The sequence below is a fragment of the Etheostoma cragini genome, chromosome 16 (assembly GCF_013103735.1).
Source record: "Etheostoma cragini isolate CJK2018 chromosome 16, CSU_Ecrag_1.0, whole genome shotgun sequence".
NCBI lineage: Eukaryota > Metazoa > Chordata > Actinopteri > Perciformes > Percidae > Etheostoma > Etheostoma cragini.
In genome coordinates, this window is record NC_048422.1 from 13,908,057 (window position 1) to 13,930,762 (window position 22,706).

The window sequence follows — 22,706 nt, forward strand, 5'->3', positions numbered from 1 at the left end:
AAAAAAAAACCTGCCAGGTGGTTAAGCCTCAAATCCCTTTGCAATAAATCCAGAAAAATGTCTCATCTTTCCACAACTAGTTTATCATTCATGAATATAATAAAAGCCATATTCTCAGCTGCGTGTCTGGCAGATAATAACTAATACGTAATAACACAAACTATGCGCTGGGTTTAGAAAATCTCATTTATTTGACAATCCTTATTACGAAGAGGAAAAAAAGGATTGAGGGATAAGGATCATACATTGCAAAATTTAGTTATTTCAACAACATCCTTCATGGAGAGCGGTCGCATTGTCATATATAATAATTGCACTTTATAATTATAGACAGTTTGCCATATAACTCAACAGGCCGACAGAAATAAATAGTATTACAGAACCAGTGCAGACACACAAAGAGCTACTCAGTCATACAGTGCATATCACACCAGAGATTATATAGCCCTACAAAGAAGATAGTGTAAATGATTCAGGTGACCTGCTCTCCAACATGGCACTCATACAGTATATACCCAGGTGTTGTGCAACAGAGTCACAACCTTCCAGAGATTAGTTCATTCAAGAAAAATGTTTAAACAACCATTTCAAATTTAAAAAAAAAAAGAAATAAAACCAAAGGGGACATCTAACTTGGCCTGAATTGCCACAGTGTTGATTTGGATATGCAACAGTCCTAATACATTGTGCTGAGCATGACTACATTAAATCAATAAAGATGTTAAATTACATAACTTTGTCTGTGGCTCCATAACAAAAAAACATATTCACATTTCTATACAAATGATCAAAATGTTCCCTCATACAGTGGCCAGGATATTGGCATCATATTGCAGAAGATGGGGCACTGCATATGTGCACAACAAAGCCACAGACAACCAAAAGTTCAGTAAATAGTTAAGGAATGTTCAAAAAAGAAGCCATTTTATGTAAAAAATATACAATATAACAAAACGGTTATCAGTGACCCTTCCTAGATTCAAATGAACGTTTTCAGAAGAGTACCAATGATTATTTCCGTTCAACAAGTTTGCATTTTTGTAAAAGGCCTACGGGGAAATTACCTGCAAAATATACAGACCATGGAAAATTCTGATTAGGTGCTCAGCATCAGTATTGAATGAGGAACAGCAGGCATATTTAATGGCCATGTAAGATATAAAAATACAACATTAAGTCCATAAGCTAAACCTGTTTATTAAATCATGATTATCGCTTACCTTTTCAGGCTCATAACACAAAGCCTTCTACGAATACAGTACATGCACAAACTAAAAAGGCATGTCTCTTTCTCATAGGTGTCTAAGCTGACACACCATTGTCTATAAAAGGTTTGTCACTTCTGTGTTCCGGTGTGCGTCAGCACGCCATATCTTATCTGTAGACGGGGAGCTGGATGTGGGTTTGCTGGTGGTGCTCCAGTAGCTGAGGCATCCCCATGGCGTCGTACCCACGGCCCAGCATGCACTCTTTGATGCAGGGAGGCTGGATCTCACTGATGAGGCACTCCAGAGACTGCAGGCTGCTGCTAAGAACTGCAGCATGGCACAGGCTAGAACTAGGCAGCCCACAACATAGGTTTTGGTCTGTGCTGTAAGCCTGGGTATGAGGAGGAAGATGGGGGTGGAGCTGTGGCTGGTGTCTCTGTGCGTGGTGGTGTTGATGGCAGTTTGGTTGGAGATGATGATGATGCGACAGCCCCACGTCTCTTGGCCTGGCTGCACATGTACCCGTTGCCAGCACCTGAGAAGCATAACAGTCACCATCGGGGGTGGCCATGACACTGTCCCAGAGAGGAGCAAAGTGCTGTCCGACAGAAAACTCCGCCTGCATGGCGGCACAGTTCAGAGAGGAGCTGCTGACTCGCTCCTGTCCAGCCCCCATGCTGGCAGGGTGCGGCCTATAGGACAGCTGCGAGGAGCATGGCAAAGGGAGGCAGGTTTCAGGAGACTGGCCAACTCTAGCCTCTGCGGCTCTGTGCCTCTGAGCAATGTTACTCATGCTGTACATCCTCACTGCTCCCTGCTGATAGGCCTGCTGCTGCTGGATTTGATGTTTATGCTGCCACATTGTGTAGTCTCCTTTCTCTAAGTACCCTGCTTTGGCTATGTCTGCACTCTGTGTAGGTAGCACTGCCCCTGTAAATGCAAGATTGCTTTGGGGCTGCACTCCTAGGACAAAGTCTGTGTCTGAATGTGCCACTGCAGCCACAGCCTGCAGAGAGGGGCTGGCTCGAGCCTCTCCCCCCAGCTGCATGGCCTGGCTGTGGGGAACTCTGCTCATCTGCCTCATCAGGCTTTGAACCTCTGCCAGCTCAGACTGGGGGGCCAGGCTCTGATCTCTGGAGGCCATCCCTGTGCTAGAACAAAGTGTCTCTATAGGAACACCATGGGGCTTACATGAGCTTGTATGATAGGCCTTATGACCATGTCTGACTGTGTAGCTGTTATTCAGAGGATTATTATACGGGGCCACAGAAGTCTGGGTGTTTGCAAGTTTAGTCCTCCTGCCCTCAGAGTTTTTCACCACACCTTTGACTACCACAGAGGCTTTGATGATGCCCAACAAACCCTGATAGCCTCCTGAGTACGGGTGTGAATAGGAGCTGTAGTGTTGGCCTGTGGTGTCTAACCCGTTGACTGTTTTGTTAAGCTGTTTATGTTGCGGCACCCGGATGTCAGACGGAAAGATTTTGATGGACAGCGGGCTGTTGGCGGTCCTCTGGGCAAAAGCATCCAACTCTGCAGGAGATGGATACCGAGAAATCATGGAGGCTGGCTCGCCTGGGAAGAAAGCAGACAGAGACAAGTGATTAGCTCACAAGCAGCGCTGAGAAATCTTGTGTTTTCCTTTCAATCTCAAACCTGTTTTAGAGAATATGGCAGAAATCAACATGTATAAACTAATTTTTAGGAGGGAAACACTTCCAGCAGTGTTGTAGTGCTCAAGATCGGTCACTTTTTGAAGGTCTTGTCTCGGAATCGACCATATTTTTACTCACTTTTATCGGGATAATATTTTACAACCCTTCAAGACCACAACTGCCTTTTGATTATTTCATCAACGCATTTCTCATGATAGACTTATGGAAATAAAAGAGTTGAAGAAAGAAGAATATAAAATGGTGTTCTATTGTTGCATATGGTTAGCTTTTTTACATTGTAACTTGTTCTACAGTTTGGGACTCGCATTGGTCTGATCTTGGTCTTGAATGGGTCCCGATACACTGGTCTTGGTGATGACTTGGTCTAGGTATTGGTGGTCTTGACTACAACTTTGACCTCCAGCACGGTTTGATCAGCGCTTAAGTTAGTTCAACCCAAAGTTAGTTTACCCTGGGAAATTAGAAGAGGAGAATTGGCAAAAGAAAAGAGGGAGGACATCATTTTAATGAAATGGCTCCAATTAGATTTATTTAATGGCATTTAGCTGTAGGAGCCAAGAGGAACCTGATTAAAGTAACTACAAAAAAAAAATCAACAGGTAGCTATTCATTTCTAAGAACACTGCTGAATATTTCCACAATTTTGCCGAAATGCTAAAATTCTTCCTCGCTGTTCCACACCCTACTTTTGGTTCTTTCTCTCAATCATTTTGTAATTATTCGGGCATCCTCAATTCCACCCTATGACATTTGGTTCCACTTTATGCTTTTATGAACCTGAACCGATTCTACTGTAAAAGCTTGGAGCCCTAACTGTGAAGGAAAAGTTGATGCAGATGGAAAAAGAGCATGAGCCCTGCAGATTGAATTGTGCAAGGGCAAAGCCGACGAGACAAACTAAGATTGGATTTAAACACTATTACTCTGGCAATTTCACAGCTGCTTAACTCCTAGCGACAAAGAAAAGGTGGAAAGGCGCCCCATTTAAAAACAATAAATCACCTGGTAGAAATTACCGCCACCTTTCAGAGTGACAGTTTTATAGAATTCCTGGCATAAAAAGAAAAGGCACTAAAATTAACCTAGATCGGCGGAAATCATACCAGGCAAAAGAACAAAGCTGTAATCTGCAATGAAAGGGCAAAATATAACAAAACAAAACACTTCACTTAATTTTCAATAACAAAACCAATTCCAGCAATGCAGGGAAAAGCTCACTTGTTGTTCCCATTTCAAATTGATTTGGGAGTTAATTTCATTTCAGGGCCTACAGTGAGCCTCCCGTCTGTGAAAATGATTCAATCTACAAGATCCATCTCATGAAAGAAAGAAATTGGGTGTTTAAAGCTGTAAGGTGGACCGTTCAATCCATCCAGCAATCTCCCAGCAGAGCCGAAGGAACCGCACCATGGTGTTAGAGGCATGAATGAATTCTACAGAGAAATACAACAAAGCAAAACACTGCTTTTTATGTATCACAGTTTAGTGCTGCTATAGAAAACCATGACATAATGGGATGTTGAAAAGGTGTTCAGATTGTACACAACATTGAGATGTGAGAAAGAGGTAACAGGAAAAAAACAGCTGCAATAATGGTTTCTGGCCTTAGGCCAAAAGCTGAATATTCATAACTATAAACAATATGCAGAAGAGGTTCATATCCACCTGAAAGGAGCTTAGATGATGAAAAGCGATGGCACATTTCAAAATATCATGATTCCAACACACACCAGCATCGACACCACTGCACAAATCAACTGCCTGGGATAATATTGCTCAATTACCAAAACATAGATCGTTTAGCAAACCAAGCATTTTGGCGGTTGCTTGTTCTTTAAAATGTCGAGCCTTTGCTTGCTGCAACTGGCTTGCTGTTCCACCAACACTTCAAACACTTTGAATGCTAACACCTCTTCCCAGGGTGTCTGATATTGTTAGTCTAGAGATTACAGCCCTGTCAGAGCCATGGAGACACAACACAGCTGCACTTCCCACTGTGGCTGCCTTAATGTGGCACTATGGAAACCTCATTAGCAAATAGGCCTTCCCCACTCTTTATTCACATATTAATCATCTGAGGACCATGCATGCATACAAAAGGGGATCATTTTAGCTGATCCTGACAGAAGCAAGCAATGCAAAGTTAAAATGGAGATCAGAAGCACCATGACCAAATTACAACCAGAGGTAATTGTTTCAATCTTGGGGACTTTATTACCAATCAGTCGTGTTAAATGGAAGTAAACTAAGCACAGCATGTTACTGTTTACCAGCCTATAGTGACTTTCCCAAAGCATGTGGTAGCAGTAAAGAAAAGTATATCTTGAAGTGGTTTTTCACAATATTAGCTTCCTTCACTCAACCTTCCTGCAAAACAAACCCAAGTCAAATAGTGTTTAAAATGTGTGGTTCATTAATTACATTCTGGCACTATGAGAGCTGCAGTTTCCATTTGAAAGTGCCAAGAAGGCAAGCGCCTAGAGGCTGCTGTCTCACCCAAACTCTCAACATGAGGGCACATGCATACTAGTGAAAGTGATAATTGATAACACGGCACTTTTATGGTGCTCTGCAGGTGTCCAAGGAGGTTATTTGCACCCTCACCCCAGCTCATATTGGCCTTTATCCTGAAAACAACCAAACAAACAAGTAGAAATGTACAAAAGAAGTCAGAACCCCAAGTGTCTTACTTATTATTATTAGGCTGCAATAATTAGCTATTCAGCTATCAGCTATTTGGCTCTTATAAAACCCAGGCATTTGGAACTCCAGCATAACAATGTAAATGTAACTTCATATATATTTTTACCTAGCGGATAAAGCGGCTGAGATACAATTCCAACATGGGCTTGGTTCCTTTAATCAACCCATGTTGCCTTTAGGAGATTATATTCTTCATGTTGATATTAAAGTAGGTTTGCATTAATCCATTTTTTGTATGTAATTATAAGCATAGGCCAAAAGAAATGTTCTGCATACACTATAGACAAACTGAAAATTGAAAGAGGTCAGCATTTGTGCGTTAACAAAAACAACTTGTTCTCCTTTAGATTGTCAACTCTACATTTCTTCATGAAATGGTTTCCTGTCTTTATTTGTTGAGAGGCATTGTGGTCGCACAACAAAAGTCTGTGCTGTGAAATACAGATGAGAAATGAAAACAAATATGAGGCTGTTCACATGACAACGGGGGAAATGGCAGCTATGTGTTGTCAGGTAAGAACGGCACAGAGATAATTAGCAGTCTGACCTTAAGCACTTAATCACCCTGAACTTGCAGACTGCACGCTGTTTCACTCTTCAGCCTGACAGGAAGCACAGGTGCCGAGGTGGAAGAAAAACCGCACAGAAAATAACGACAGGCACTTTTTGAGAGCAACCACGTCTGAAAAGGCTTACGAATTTGAATTCTTTGACCCCTAAAATTTTCCATCCACTTGTTTTTTGACTTAAGTACATAGGATTGAAAAAGCTTGTTTGTATTTTTATCTTTTGCAAAAATCTCCATAATGACACTGATGTGTGATCTACAACCCTAGATTTAATGGTCCGGTTGGGCTTGAATGTTTTTTCGGTTGGAAGGGGCTCCACACATTAAACATGCTGCTCAACTGTTGTGGCACCATGCTGAGTGAAACTGGCACACTTTCACAGGAAACACCTAATCCTGATTTCCTCTTTCCATGCAGGGGAAGTGCACAGTTGGGGGTGGGGGGCCAATTATAAACTCTCCATCACCACTAGGCCTAATTTATTGTGTTTGTGTGTGTGTATGTGTATGTGTATGTGTATGTGTATGTGTATGTGTGTGTGTGTGTGTGTGTGGAAAAAGAGAAATATTTGCATGAAAATATTCAGGAGAGATAAAACATTTGGTGCTTACCATACCGTGGTATATATACAGCCTTTCATTACCACCCCCATAAAATCCCACTCAAAGCTTTCTGCCACTTTAAACTGAGCTAATCTTCTTCCCGTGGTCACACTTGAAGCCATTTCCCCCCAGATTAGAGCAGCGACCTCATTGTTTCGGAGCAGTTTCAGTTAATCACTAATTTACGGGCAAAACAAGTCCCAGAGGTAGAGCTGAAAACGGCAGTTGAACATGCTCATTGCTTTTCCAAAACCACGGCTTCCAACTATTAGCCTAGATACCCGGAGGGCTAACATAAGAAAATCGTTAGAATGGCCACTACATATGATTCTCACATGAGATAAAACAAAAAATTCATAAATGATTCCTTGTTAAAATCCATACATACTGGTTGAAGTGTCAGGCGAAATCCCACAGGTCTTTGCTGTTACGCTAAAGACTCATAGTGAAACATTTTGGTGAGATAATATGTACGAGCGTCTAATCCTCAGCAGGAACATGGCATTGAGAACCGGCAGTTAATTACAGAACAGTGCTTCTCAGGCAGGCATAAATACTTGCTTACCACACCAATAATCCTGATATTTAAAATACTCTGACCTACCTTAATAACCAGGGACTGATTTACTAAGCACAGCACATTCACATTACATTTAAAATCTATGTCTCTACTACCATGGAAACCTCCTCAATGCACCCAGTTGGCCCAATAAGCCCAGTCATTAGAACCATCTAATTAATTGGCCCTCACTTCATTAATCTCTTTGAGCGAGCGTCTGCAAATGATCTGCTGATCAGTCACAAAGCAGAACATCAAAACTAGCAGCTGCCAGGCTCTCCCTCTCAATTTAGGCCACAAAGTTAAATATAAACTTATTTTTTATTTTGCATCATATATATCATTATATGCTAATTATATTGAATATTGTAATGGTTGTTGTTATTGTGATGATTGTTTCAGTCAGTTTCCATCTTTCAATTGCATTTTAAACATCCAAGCAATACAGATTAAAGCTTAATTAATCAATTGTTTGGCCAGAAATCATCTTAGTGACTCAGATGAAGAACTGAATGTGTGTGAAATATCTGGTTCTTTGATGAAACAGTAGAAGGTACCAGACATGAACTCCGACTCCCAAAGTGTATTTCGATGAGACACATCCAGTCACAGAGCTAACATTTTGCTAACTGGGTAAAAGCTAAAGATAGTTATAAATAAGATGTAGGAAATATGTCATAAAACCAAAACAATGCACTGACAGATAGCTAAAAAGATTATAGTTGAATGACAATTCCCCAGGTTTGTCACTGAATGACCCCTTACATATTCATTAACAGTCATTTGACTCAACAGACTTATATGAAGATGCCTTCTTATTAATTTTCCACGAGGTTAAAAGAATATTGCCAGTAAATGCCTTCGTGTGGTTTACCTAACCTAGCAACCCAGAGGTTAGATAGAGATGGTTTAGGTGGTGAAAGTAGACATGCTGACACCAGAACATATGCTCTTAAGTCTCAACTAAACTCTCTACTCACAAACTTCTTCCGTAAACACAAAAATAAAAATACATTCACCCCATTTTTACATGGCTCCCTCTTTCCATGTCAGTGAACTCTGCATTAAGGCTGCTCACAGAACAGAGTAACATCAGGGCTGAACACTTAGTTATGTGTGCTCGAAGAGGCTCTTGCGAATTCTCCTTTGCACCAGTGTCAGTCCTCATTTGTTTCTGTGCCTCTTGGCCCAGCATGGGCAAACTTTCCCCTCTCAAAGCCGACCCGAGCACAGGCCAGCAGCGTGGGAAAAAAGCATTTCCAGCCCCTGCTTTCAAACTGAGATAGCAGAGAGGAGAACAGCTCTCATTCACTCTCATCACATAATTCCGAACGCTCGTTTTTCAGAAGTCTCTCTCATGGGTTGGTGTGGCTGCGAGTTTTCATACCACGTGCCTTCCATTTATTCATAGCTTAAAATGATAATTGGCTTTCGACAGTGCAGCAACGACTAAAGTCCCTATTTAACTCAATCCAACAGCGACTCATTTAATGAAGAAGCCTGGGCCACACAGACCGAGCTCCCATCAGCAGTCTATTCCCTGCGGTTGTGCTTGAAATGTCAGGCTACAGCTGGAGGGTGCTGCACTATGCACAGTCGCAGTACATAAAACTCAAAAGGGGGGGGCCTGCAGGTAAACCGAATAAGAAACGCACCCCTGGTTCTGCCTGAGGCAAACTAGGCCCTTCTGTTCCAGCGTTTAGCAGACAAGTGTGCCAGTGATTCCTAATTAATATTTAATAGCAAAGAAAGCAAAATAGCATTTCACCAGAGAAGAAAGATGGGAGATGAAGTGGAATAGGGAGAGATTTTCAAAAATTCAAATATGAGTCAAGTTAGAAACGGGCTGTGCGGCTGCAAGTAACACTGTAAAACACAATCCACGTTTTCCTTCTATTAATTACACCTTCTGGCACCCTGATCACACAGGTGTTTTCCCTTATTTTTTGCTGATTAGACCTCGTCTCATGGTCGCGTGGGAATTTATACATTTCCCGGACTCTCCTGTTAATCTTGTGGCACCTGTTAGATCAAGAAAGAAAACTTTTATGGTTCTTTTAAGTACATGGAGTTAGGTGACCTCAGAAAACCTCTAGCATTGGTCCACCTGAGAAACGGTCTAACTATCCAGAATAAGTGAAAACACCTGTGTGTATGTGCAAGTGACACTGCAATCTGATTACTACAGGGTCATCTGAATACACTGATGTGCCTTCTATACTTCCCAAACATACATTTACAATGTTATGCATACTCAATGGAAGATCAGATGTCATGATGAATGAACAAAGATAGATGTATGAGAATGCACAGCATCATGCAAATGAAAAAAAAGAATTAACTGGCAAGTGATCAGTCAGATGAGATCAAGTAGTCTAAGATAATATTGACAGACAAATTACAGTTATTTTGTCAGAGACAAATTTGAATGCACGCAATGTTACTGTTAAATATTTGCAAGCTCTTGCTTTCAATGAGACCCCAGTCGACCAGCAGAACCATTACACTATAAGTAGTTATAGATCTTCAATATAGCTTCAAACCAGAGCCTGCATAGAAATATTAAGGCATCAGCAAATATTTTAAGGCAGCCGAGAAAAAGAAACCACAGCAGAATAACTTCCTTTGTTGAACTATGATCTCATTATGTGAATCTAGACTGTCCAGGAAGAAACAAGGCAATTTGGACCACTACACAAATAATATGGATGCAACCCATATGTAACCCAAATTAAGAAAGCCGTATCAGACCATGAACCAAATCTGCAAACAAGTCGCGCTCAATCAATTAAATGAAAGAAATCTAATCACAAATGTCAGTCCAGGTTAGGTTGAGACACCCACTCAACCTTTCAGTGACTGTAGTATAATCAGTCATGATGAAGGTCAGACAACACAGACAGGGAGCACTTTCTACACAAAATGTGAACATCATTAGTAACCCTGCACGTGAGTTGATTAACTCTGTTATTTTGGAGTCCACTTTGACCTGCATGCATATGCACTGCAGGAGCACACTGATTAGTAGCCCACTTAAAAGGCATCATCATCATCAGGAAGCCCATTATTTTGAATTCTAGAAGATTCAGAGTAAGTAAAATCTCCGTGCACCCCGCTAAAACCATGCATGAGCTTCATGTACACATGAACATGATTGATTAACATGTAACTCACTAACGTGACCAAGATCCTACTAATTACCAGTATTTTCTATGTTCGTAAAAAACTGTGTATTTCTGGTATCTTGCCGTCTGTCCTCTTAGGCAAAATGTCTTCACATGTGACATAAACTCACCTTTGTGGTTGCACGGCTGCAGTGATGGTACTGACAGCAGTAATGGCGGTGGAGGTACATCAAGGCTTTTGGGTGTGCAGGCCAGACGCTGCGACGAGTGATTCTGCCGTCTCTGGATACAGGCCAGCATGATAGTTCTCTAGGGCTGCACACAGCCTTGATTAACCTGCTATAACAAAGAAGAAAACAGGTTTAAACTGTATAACCAATACATTTAACACCAAATAAAATATAGTGATTAAACAATACAGTACTTCTCCTAGTCTAGTCTACAGCCATGCTAGTGGATCTGTGAGGCTTCAAGACAATGGGGCTTTGAGCTAAATATTACCATTAGCATAGTCACAATGGTAATGGTAACAGGCTGATGTTTAGCATTTACTCATTAACTATGTTCACAATTAGCTAATTAGCACATTAGAACACAAAGTACAGCTGAGGCTGGTGGGAATGCTGTTAGTTTTGCAGGTATGAGGTACTGTTAAAAGTCAGCACCAAAATGTCACGGCAATCAATAAAATAATCAAATTAAACATAAATGTCAACTTTGTGGTGGTGCTAGAGGTAAAGTCGGACAATTAACAAAGTCAGTAGGTGTCATTCTCTGCGGACCGCAAAAGTCAGTGCCAAATTTTACGGGACTCAATTAAATAGTTGTTAAAATATTTCAGTCTGGACCAAAGTGGTGGAGTAACCATCAGACTGAGATTAACATCCAACAATGAATCTAGCGTAGGTCAAAAACCTTTCACTTCACTAGAGATTATTTGAGCCCTAATCAGTTTTGTTCTCATGTCTTTTTGTGATTGCTCAGGCACAGTTTCCAGGATGACTGGATGAAAAGTAGATGGCAACTTTGAGATTGGAAAGACATCAAATTATATGCAACACGTACAAACTCTAGCATCAAAACTAAGTTTGATGTTGGAAGAAAAACTGCAAGCTTGCTGGTAGAGAACATTAAAACCCCATAGGAGGCTCTCCTCTTTTTCGTTTGCCCACGTTGCTTCAACAGCCTACGGAAGTCTGCAACCACTCGGGTCCTTTTACCATATTACAATTTAGGATCCCCACTTTTAAACTGCTTAGAGTGTGCATTCAAATAAGTAATATCATATAATGACTACTCCATCTGAGGGCTCTTTCCTGTTATCAACCTTGTTCTGTCGGTTGCATTCACACAGATCACTTACAAGGCCTCCTGTAGCCTCGGGTTCTGTGTTTCAATTTATAACTAGTGCTGAGACCTGGGTTTAGTCTTCTGTAAATTTCTGGCCGTATTGATCAGCAGAGAAAGCTAAAAGCAGCTCACTCCCTAAAATAGGCTGTGCTGTTTGCAGAGTTAAGTATTGTCAGAGGAAATGAGAGGCTGTGTCTGAAAGAAAAAGGCGCCTCACCACACCATCTTCATTTTGAAGATAAAGCCAGGCACTGATGGAATATTTCAGCAATAATAGCATTTGACATTCTCTTTTATTATCAGGCAGAGTCACCAAGTATGAATGCAAGCATTGCAAAAAAAACAAAAAAACGTCTATCGTAATTACTTCTTCCTGTATATGAATCCGGTACCTTATAGTCAGGTAACTGGAATCTATGCAAAAAAAAATCACAGACCTATAGGGTATTAATAGTCAGTCCAATAATTATGGATGGAAACATATTATTTCATTACAAAGCAGTGGTCCACAACAGGATAATATAAGCATGCAGCATACAGCTGTCAGATTGCCTCTTTTTCACATTTAAGGTTCTTTTTGATTTCATTTCTCCCTCAGCGTCCAGAGGGCTGCTAAAGTGAGTTAACCGCAGAACAGCGTTCCGTCGACAAGCTGCAGAAACATGATTACCTTCACCTCAAAAGGAAGAAGAGACAGGGTGGCTTTCATTTTCCTCAGGTGCCAATGTACATACACAAGAAAAAGACTCTCTCACCCTTCCCTTTCTAGTGTAGACGCTCCCAGTTCAGTGCAACCTGCCTCATCTGAACACACACATCTGAAGAGCTAAAAGCCTCAGCATGGTCAGACAGATTCCATTTAGAAAACAATGGCAATTTCACAACAACCCTTCCATTATCACACATTTGTCAAGAGGGAGGTGCCCGAAAACGCAGAAGGAACACAAGAGCGAAATGCTTTCTCCAGGGAACTCCCTTACCGAGCACAAATGAGCTGTGAATTGGAATACGTTCCATTACTCCCATAATTTGCTTCTGGAATAAAATATACCAAGGAGAGCATTATAATTCAAAGAGAAGCCAGCAGAGTCTTAAAGAAAAAAGAACTTTCACTGAAAGCAAAAAAGGGAGCTAGACATGATGCATAAAGTGCAAGTAATGATGGTTTCTTTTATCCGGGTGTGAAAATTGTAAATTTAAAAGGGATTTTATGAAAATTTTTGCTTAAAATTGCCTTCCGACTCTTGAATTACCCAAAAAAGGGGAAGAGAGATAGGAGATCAAAGTGATCCCAAAATGCATGATATTATCTGGGCTAAGTTATCAAGTAATAACAATTCTCCAGCCCTCCATATAATGTTCTGTCTTGCACTTTCTTACAATGTCAAATCAGGATATCTTACAATAGTGAGTGGCTGTAATAATACAGAAATTAGGGGCATGGCAACTGCAAATCTTAAAAATGGCAGTTTTCATCACAATAAGATCAAGAATCTTTGTCGTTAACATAACGGCCCCCCTTCCAAACCAGTTTTCTTTAATTAGCTTTCCAGTCAGCAACTAACCTGCATTTTGCACGACATTATAGAGGTTACAAAGTAGTTGTCTCACTTCTCAAATTTCCTCCCAGGCCCATATTCTGGCACTTCCCCTGTCTTACAAGTTCACATATTCAAGGACTTCTCTAACATGCATAATAATAAAAAGCACAAAGTTTAAGCTGCAAGGAGGTCTATAATCTCCTCCCCTCTCAGGCGACATTCGGGCAGCTGATAAGCAGTGTGGTCTACTGAGGGCCTGACAGGGAGATAAAGACATTGTGCCTTCCAGTCCATCTAACTGTCCCCCAAGGATGTCTTAGCAGATAAATGTATTTTTTCAAGCCTCTTTCCCGAGTCATGCAAATGAGCCCCCAATGTATCGTCTGTCCTGGGATCAGGAGAAGGAGAAGATCAACTAAAGAGTCATAAGGGCATTAACAGAGATATTTTATAAAAGCTGTTTTAGTTTAATAGGGAGATAACTAAAAAAACTTAATGTTCATTATGCGGTGTTTGTTAGTTCAAACTAGCACCATTCATATCTATGCTGTATTAGTAAGGAAGTTATATTATATTTTTTGAGATAACTTTTTTTTTTTTAAATCTAAAATGTGCCGTGCCGTGCATTTGACCTATTTCACTATGCAAAGCGGCGGCAGAAGAATATCCATCAAAGCAGGGTAAATCCCTAAATTATACTGGGACTCAGACAAAAGCATCTGTCATGACCTTCTGGAGTCTTGAGTATGTGCAGCATCAAGGGTCAGAGCGAAGATAGAAGCAAATTGCAAAGAGGGAGGCTCCCTCTACACAAACATGAAAAGCACAGAAAAAGACACACACTGGCTCTATGCACACTTTCACCCTGCCACATTCACACATACACCCCACCCTGCCGTCTCAGCTCCTGTTAGCAGTTCTCAGAATCCTCAGTTAATAATTAGATGATAATGGAAAAGGTCTTTTCACTCTCTGGGTGGATTAGCATGTGAGTGCTATGCTAATGTTTTTCCTTCCTTCCACTCAAAAACTGCAGACGAGCAAAAGGAAGAGTACAAAGGCAGACCAAAAGAAGGTTAATTTAGGAAAAAAGAAATGATTAACAAAGACCAATTGGTCATTACAGAAGAAAAGATCAGGGTCTCTCTTTGAATGAACAGGACATGGCACATGAATAACAATCCACTTACTGTATAATAAATTGTATATCATGCATGGCTGTTATACTGCCTTCAAGATAGATAGATAGATAGATAGATATTTATTGATCCCAAAAAAATGGGAAATTACAAGGTAAGCACTGGAAGAGCCTGTCTAAGTAACTGAGACCAGACAAGTATTCTTTACACACGGACAGAATTAGACCACAGTGTTGCAGCAGCTTCTGGATTCATCCCCCCCCAACACACACACACACACACACACACACACACACACACACACACACACACACACACTGCATTTTTAATAGAATCTATTACTTCTGGATTAACCGATAAGAGATGGCCTGGTTAAATTCTATAATAGTTTGCATAATTGGTATCAGAGCAGCATATAAGACGGACCCAGATTTCTCTCTTCTTCTTCTATAGAGGAAAAAAGGACACAAAGGTCCCCATACAGGATAACTAAACAACCCAGAGTCACTTTATACACCGCAAGAGCACTCAAGGCCTGCAGGCTGATAACAATGAGCCTCACTTCCATTGAGATTAGCTAAAAAGGTATTACATCAGTGTTAAAAGTGTTTCTTATACAATTCATGGGCAAGCACAAAATCTTATACAACTGCTGGGCAATATTCAGACAAATGCCAAGAGCATTCAGTTGGGTGTAAATCACACAGCGTTAATGGCTGTGTCTGGACACAGACACATGCCATGCTAAATGTCCAGGTAGACATCACAAAACAGTCTCTACACTATTTCATGCATATTTCTTTTTGGGGCAAAAGGCTAATGCCTATTGAAATTGAACGTGTGATTGTATATGAAACATCCAACGTGGTCCGACCCAACCCTACCTGCCCGGGGGCCGGGCCACATACGTACTGTAGCGGCTTCTTTAGCAGGCTGAACCAGGCTGAACCTAGAATTTAACATCTAACACTACAGCAACAAATTGTACGAAGACAGTGGCAGTCCAACTCCCTGGGATCAGAGCTTGCACCATTAATTACAGCAGCAGCTACTGCCAGCATGAAGTATTAGTCTAGGATGTTTACAGTTTTGACAAACAATTAATCATTTACTTTGGAGTTAATACAGGGCCACTGCTATGAGTCAGGGTTTTATAGCAGAGTTGGTATGATGATAAGTGGTTAACCTACCTAACATATTAATAGTATATTAATATATAATATAATCATACAATATTGAACATAGATTTGTTTTGTGACAATAACAATTTGTATGCAACTTTGTAAGTATACAGATGCTGAGAACACAATTTAGCGATTAATCCAAAGCTGCACAATTAAGTCTTATCTTCAAAAACAGCCTTAGTAGGGAGTAGAAAGCCTTGGACTGACCCAAATCTGCCTTGCCCACAAACAGTCCCAAGGTAAAAAAAGCACACAGTGCATGGGCTAAAGTCTGGCCCAAGCCAAGGTAGCATGAGAGGGTAAACAGAGCCTTATCTTATCCTTATCCCAGTATGCACACTGAGACACACTGTCAAAAGAGCTATGGGTATGCTGACCAGCCTTTAGAGAACCTTGACTTCAAAGATAACAGATGGTTGAAGTGCAAGGAAGGTTTTGTGGAAAGATGAGTTCTTTTTTTAAAAGACTGAAACTATGATTTTAATTGATTGTTGACCCCAATCTCTCTGTTGTTAGAACCATAAAAGAAGACAAAAATGACAGACAGAAATTATTTTATATTACACAGACATTCAATCCTCCCAACCTCCTTAACTCAAGCCCCGTCCTCTGGCTGTTTACTTTACTGTTAAGGGTCACTGATTCCTTCAAGTCATTAAAATCTTCAAGCAAACATGAAACTAATTAGACACTGTAGAGAAAATACTGCCTTTATGGCTCTAATGTGGCGGATAACCTAATGATAAGCTATCCACCATGCATCACATAAACATCAAAATGTTCTAGGGAAAAAAAAAAGGTCTTTGATCTCTGGACCATCTAAGAATGTCATCATCTCGCTGCCTTTCCATTCAAATGACGATGCATCAGTTGCAATTTGGCAGTTTTAATCATAAATTGAAGTAATGACTGAGCGCCATCATGTAGACAAAAATGAGCGGAGCTCCAAATAACCCCTTGCAGTCCTGTCCCCTCCCCCAATGACCTCCGAGGGCTAGTCCTTAACCTATCACCCTTATCCCCCATCTCACTCCCCCCCTCATCCTATTAGAATGAAAAGACCAATTAGACAGATTTCAAAAGATGGCAGGCTGCCTGTAATTACACATGACATTTCTTAGCAGATAAAGGTGATAACAAAGGTTGCATGGGAGAAACTGCTAAGTGACCAAGCCACTGACATTATTTCTGAATGAGGGACAGAAGGGTTGGGTGCATATATATTTTTTAAAGTCCTTTTTATCAGTCCGGCTCCTAACTAGGCCTATACTTAAATCAGCCTTAAATGTGAAGCTATGGATGACAAGGCAGAAAAAGACGTGACCTTAATCAGTCCTTGTACTGGCCTGGGTAACAGTCATCCAAGAAAAGGTCATTCTCGTGGTGAGCTGTTTCCTCCATTCAGTAATTCAGTAGGCATGGAGATTGAGCGAGCCTGGGGAAACTTCACAATAAATCAGAGCTCAGCTTCGTTCCTGAGAAAGCAAAGGGAAGCAGGCAGCCAAATGACAAATCCCTTCCCTTCACAGAGTTGGAATTACTGCTGGGGTGTTATGCGAGATCAGAGGGAAAACCCCCATGGGATACCTGCACATGGACTGCTCATAACACGATGCAATTTACAAGCCTACCAAACGACTCCAGACCCAGGCAAAGCACTTTTTCAACAAACAACCAAAACTGTGAATATGTCATTAAGACTAGGTACGGTCTAAACAGTCTAGAATTGATGAACGCAGTGGTGTCTAGATTATAAGACAAGAAAAACATTTAGTAATAAACATTCGCTGGCTAAGTAAAAGCAGCCAAACTGTACATTTTATAGCAAATAAATCCAACAAATATATTTTATGATGAAAGTGGGATAAGGCACTAACGTTTTCTTTATGACATTGTGGTAAATCATGTCACAATGTCATGACTTTAATATGGTCATATGAAATCATAAGACAAAGATAAGCCTATTCCTGATAGTCACATACCGCTAAATAAAATTAAACCAAGGGGGAATTGGGGTATTATTCTCGTTGGTAAGAAAAAAAGCCAGAAAAAAGGGGACAATAAAACACCAAATTGCAGGCTTTCCTTCTCTGTCTCTGGTGGGAAGCTGTGACATCCCATCTCTCTGTGTAATAAAGGAGCTGGGACAAGCAGGAAAAGCATGCGGGGTAGAATTTCACACCTGGCCAATAATCTATATGGGCCCCTCTGCTGCGGCTAACCTTCAACCCCGGCTGCCACTGGTGCAGTGAGGTGCGATGATCCCACCTCCGGCTTCTAGACAATGGAAATGGAAACCTTCAGAGGCAGCCCTGAATGACCGATAATATACTTCAAAGCACTCTCCGTACCCACTGAGATGCTGACATATAAAGCGCCTTTCATTGTGCAAACCCTCATCCCAACAAAGATGTCTTTTGAGGATGAAAAGGATGAGCTAGACATTGTATTGGCTCACAACAGAGCAGAAAAAAAGCATTAAGAAACTATTTTTTGTTACCATATGCAAATGCTTAACTCATACTTTAATCACCAATTAGGCCTACTGTTTCCTATAGGCCTTTTTAACTGTTGAATACATGTTGGCGAATAGTTTGCCACAGACACATTATTCTATAGGCTTATAGTGAATATAAAATTACAGACATCATAGTTGGACTCGGCCCATATAAATACACATTAGCCAATTGCAGGACATTGACATAAGGGCGAGACGCTCCTATCCATAGTGCGCACTGGGCATTTTCATCACTTTATTCCTGTCGACTTCAAATCAATTTCAGGGCGAATCCTGACATCCGGCACTGTAGCATCTTTGCAACCCTAAATATTTGTCGTATAGCCTACTGTTATTGTCATGTAGTTACACAGCTAGGCTACTGTTAAAAATCAATTCGGCTATAGACTACAACAAAACAATGTCTGAACTGACAAACATTTTCCATGAGCCCAAAGAGTGCCCCCTAAACATGCAGGATTGAAATAGTCAACATAACAATTGTCTTACAGAGTTTTGTGTTATCATAAGTCTTGTTTATCTTTGGTTCTCCACGGCTGATTGGTTGTTCTCCTGCTCGGAAGGCGTATTTCCTCTGCAAAAGCAATCTCGCCACTGATTTCGCGAAACCTCCGGAGATATATCCATGGATGAAACTGGCTCGATTAACTTTACATCCTCGACATATTTAACAGTCGCGTATAGAAGATAATTTCACCGATTGTGTTGTCCGTGCAGCTGCCCGTAGCTCATTTCGGCTGTGTCGACCAAGCCGTGTGTGCCACAGAGAGTGATGTCGGAATGGAAATGAGTCCCCTGCACTGTTGAAACCGGCTCTGGGCCAATCAATCAAGGCTGCATTAGAATATTCCCACGGCTCGGCCAATCGCATGAAAGAGAAGGCGGCCGTTATCGTGATGCCAAACCCGTCAAAGTAAGCACGTTGCTGCTTCGCGGACGATTTTAAAGGAGAAGAACGTCTGATGAATTAGTCCAAAACAAATGCAAGCTTTTTGTCTCACTTGACTCCAGCTCGTCTGATCGGTTATGAAACATACGCATCGGCTCTGTACAGTAGATGTTTTAGAGCTCAGCCAATCAGCAGTGCTGAATTCACTCTTAATTGAATCAGGTGTGCAGGGCAGAGCTGGAAGAGAGAGCTGCATCACTGCTGAAAGTAAAGTAAAGCTGTAATCTGGATTAGGAGCAATGGTTGTAAAAGTATTCCTATCATTCAAGTAAAGATAAATGCCCTCCAATCAAATGCGTAATGAGCATATAGTTTGAAAAGTACTGCTGACTAAGTAAGTAGTTCCTCCAATAAGTGATATGTCATATATATCATACATAATATTTGTTTTGTTTTTATGATTTAACATATAGGAATCGTTTTCTGTAGTTTGTTATTGTTGGCATTGTGTATATTTTGTATATCTGTTTATTTAAAAATGTAGAGAGAAAAAACTCCAGTGCAATAATTATTTGAAGACTGTGGCCTGACAGTAAGTAAAGAATCAATTTTACTATGAAATCCTTTTTCTCAGGTTAGAAATATCTCAGGATAAGAGCTTGTAACGATTGGTTGCTTAGTATGCCATTTCCACATCAGTGTTAATGGTATTAGTAACACATGTGCTTCTTCTATGACAAGTGAAAATGTCAGCTGTAAAAAAAAGACCTATTGACCCCAACTTCCTTTGGAAAACATGCCAGGCTACTTATTTCCCCATTTCCAGTTTATATGCTGCTAAACTAGCTTCCTGCTGGCTGTAGCTTCACATGTATCTAAGAGATCTGATAATAGACTTGCTTTTCTCATCTAACTTTCAACAAAAAGGCTAACAAACATATTTTTCCAGCATTTCTTCATCCTCAAATGCTGAATTAGACTTTGAACATCCATTTGTCAATATTTAACACACACTGCTGCACTCAGCACTCACTAATAAATCTTTCCAACAAACATGTGACAACGGAGACTAACCATCACAACAAATGTAACCTTTCAAATACAGTTTTTTTTTTTCTGAGACAGACAGTCAACTGCACACCAAGAGACTTGAAGCAGACAGACATAGTGTTAAATTGTTTCTTTACAGCTTCTTGAGTGTCATTTTTCAGTATGAGTGAGACCTGCAGATGGCAAATGAGGTTACCATGCCAACTAATGTCCCTATATTGAACACTGAGGATGTAGGTAGATTGTTTTCTAGTTGATCACATGTTGATGTTGTAATGGCTATGCAATTTATCAAAGTTAAAAGGAGCCCACTGTTTGCATGTGCTTTAAAGCATTCTGCAAACTCATGCTGATCCTTTGTGGTCAAACACATGATAAAATCTCTATAATCCACATGTAGTAATTGTTCAGTTTAAAGGAGAACCAGAAATCCCAACCCAACTGCCTCTACCTACCTCTATTGTTGAAAGAGCAGACAACATTCAAATAATGGTGATTATAGAGTAATTACAGAGTAGACCTTTGTTTTTTTGTCTGTTGTAGAAAGGGTGTTGTTGGGTGAGTTACAGATATCCTTCAGTATTACCTGCTGGTGGGTAAGGATCAGTGATTAACAAATTAAGAAAAGATTTGTGTGGAAATAGAGAGTAATTCAAACCAAAATGGAATTTCAGAATCATGTGTTTAGAGGACATGTACTGTAAATATTGCTTGCTAGAGAATATATACTTGATAAAAAAAAATTTTTAAACAAACAACAATTTGGTATTTTTTATTCATACACTTTTGCATTGCGTGTTCTTGCTATATATCTCTCAGCAATGCCATATTTAGCAATGTAAAGACCTATTACAATGAATGATGTCTAACGTCAAGATATTCATATTTTTAAACACATGCAGGACTAAAATATCTCAACAATAGGCTGATACGTTGCAAGAGGATGGACACACACAAACACGCACGCGCGCATGCCCACGCACACACACACCCACACACACACACACACACTCAGCTACTAGTGTGCAAAAAAACTCATTGAGGATTGCTCCAAAGGGGAACAACTGAAATCCTGGACACAGCTTGATTAAACAATAAGCTCATAAGTATGACAATAATATAGTAGTCTTGCTCTATTGAAAAAACTAAACAAATCATTGACAAATGTTATGAATGATGAAAGTCTTGATAGGTGTTTGTTTCTTGAAATACTCTTAGTCATCATTCTGTTTTGGTCAGGTCATTAAATCCTGGTAGGATGTCAAGCTCTGCCTCTTGAGATGGTTCTGATCAGACCAGAATGTACCTGGCAGTGACAGTACAAAAGAGCTCCACCTGTGCCTGGCAGGCAGAGGCAAATGAACCAATTAAGGACTGGTGAAGTCTCCTATTGGCAATGCCTGCCGTCATCTTCATCATGATGAAAAGGAGAGAGTACAAGGTTAATTAAATACCAGCAGGGGCCGGGGGGCAAACCTAATAACTCTCTGTAACAAGCCAATAAGAGACCTTATTGCTTGAGAGTTCACACAACCCATAGCATATTAATGGTGAGGAGGACCACTTACTGCACACAAACATTCAGATAGGTAATAGGCCTGCATGTTTGTTAGAGACAATTTACCTTGTGGAGAGACATCTGCAATAGTCCAGAGGCAAAGTACAAAAAGCCTCTATGCCACCGTTTATCTACCACAGTGATCTATTCTGCTCTAGTTAGAACTGGCTTTCATGTGAACTCAAACCCTTCCCTTTGCTGGGTGCAATGTCTGTTGTAGCATTGCCATCTGTTGGCAACAGTATGCTTGTGCAGCAATATTCTGAAGCATCTGTAAATGTGGAGTGCATTACACATTGCCAGTTGTTAGAATTCGAGTGTTGAGAGTCTTTTTGGAGTATGACATTCTACATTGAACACAAAGACCACCATACAGAATTTTCTGAAAGATAATGGAACCAAATAGTCCTAAAGTTCTTATAGCCTTTGAATAGATGTGTTCAGCATTAACCTGGTGTGCAACTAAATGGTAGGCTACATTTAAAAAGTAGGTCTACATAGTTAAATTTAAGGCAAACCTAGTCTTGCATTGCCAGACCTACAGCCACAGCTCTGTACAGGACAACTCGCAACTGCCTTTGTTTATTGTGTTTGGGCATCCCATGGCGTTGTGTCAACGTGACTGCACTTTTTTCTCCTTTTTCCCCTGAGTGTGTGTAGCATATAAATAAAAAACAGGAAAGGTAACAAACAAAAAACACATGCCTCATCAATAGGGATGCTGTAGGAAATCATAAAAGCCATCTTGGATACAGCCAATTCAAGTGCTCTGAACTGCTGCCCCATGATGGAGTGGCAACAAAATGGCCCCATCAACCATCAGGCTAGAGTTAACTCGGTCACGTCCTGTAAACTGTCAACTGTCAAGAAGATTATATTTAGTGAAGTGATACAAATAAAGTAACACAGTTCACCACAAACTTTCGGTAGACATCACACTAAATGTATAAAACACTTTTGCAAGCGTTCGGTTCACGGGGTTTAACCTATGGGTTTAACAGAGGGCAAGAATCACACATTATAGTCCTCATTCCC

The 22,706-nt window shown here is 40.6% G+C and overlaps 1 protein-coding gene across 4 annotated transcripts; it reads right to left on the reverse strand.

Annotated features, from left to right (window-relative positions):
• Positions 1-168: 168 nt before the first annotated feature.
• LOC117959416 (protein FAM222A) lies at positions 169-19,193 on the reverse strand. Of its 4 annotated transcripts, none has more exons than XM_034896563.1 (3): positions 18,872-19,193; positions 10,613-10,778; positions 169-2,783 (listed from the first exon to the last, which is right to left on the reverse strand). In XM_034896563.1, the coding sequence occupies exons 2-3, from the start codon at positions 10,740-10,742 to the stop codon at positions 1,375-1,377; spliced, it is 1,539 nt and encodes a 512-aa protein (XP_034752454.1). In that variant the 5' UTR covers positions 10,743-10,778; positions 18,872-19,193; the 3' UTR covers positions 169-1,374. The 4 variants fall into 4 exon arrangements, with proteins under 4 accessions (XP_034752454.1, XP_034752453.1, XP_034752452.1 ...); XM_034896562.1 differs by having other exon boundaries at positions 10,613-10,781; XM_034896561.1 differs by having other exon boundaries at positions 18,664-19,193.
• Between the last annotated feature and the right edge of the window lie 3,513 nt (positions 19,194-22,706).

Coding starts and splice junctions, on each gene's coding strand:
- LOC117959416 (XM_034896563.1), bottom strand. CDS start 10,742: ATGCTGGCCTGTATCCAGAGACGGCAGAATCACTCGTCGCAGCGTCTG. Junction 2,784..10,612: donor GCAGCCGTGCAACCACAAAG/GTGAGTTTATGT, acceptor CTTTCTTCCCAG/GCGAGCCAGCCTCCATGATT.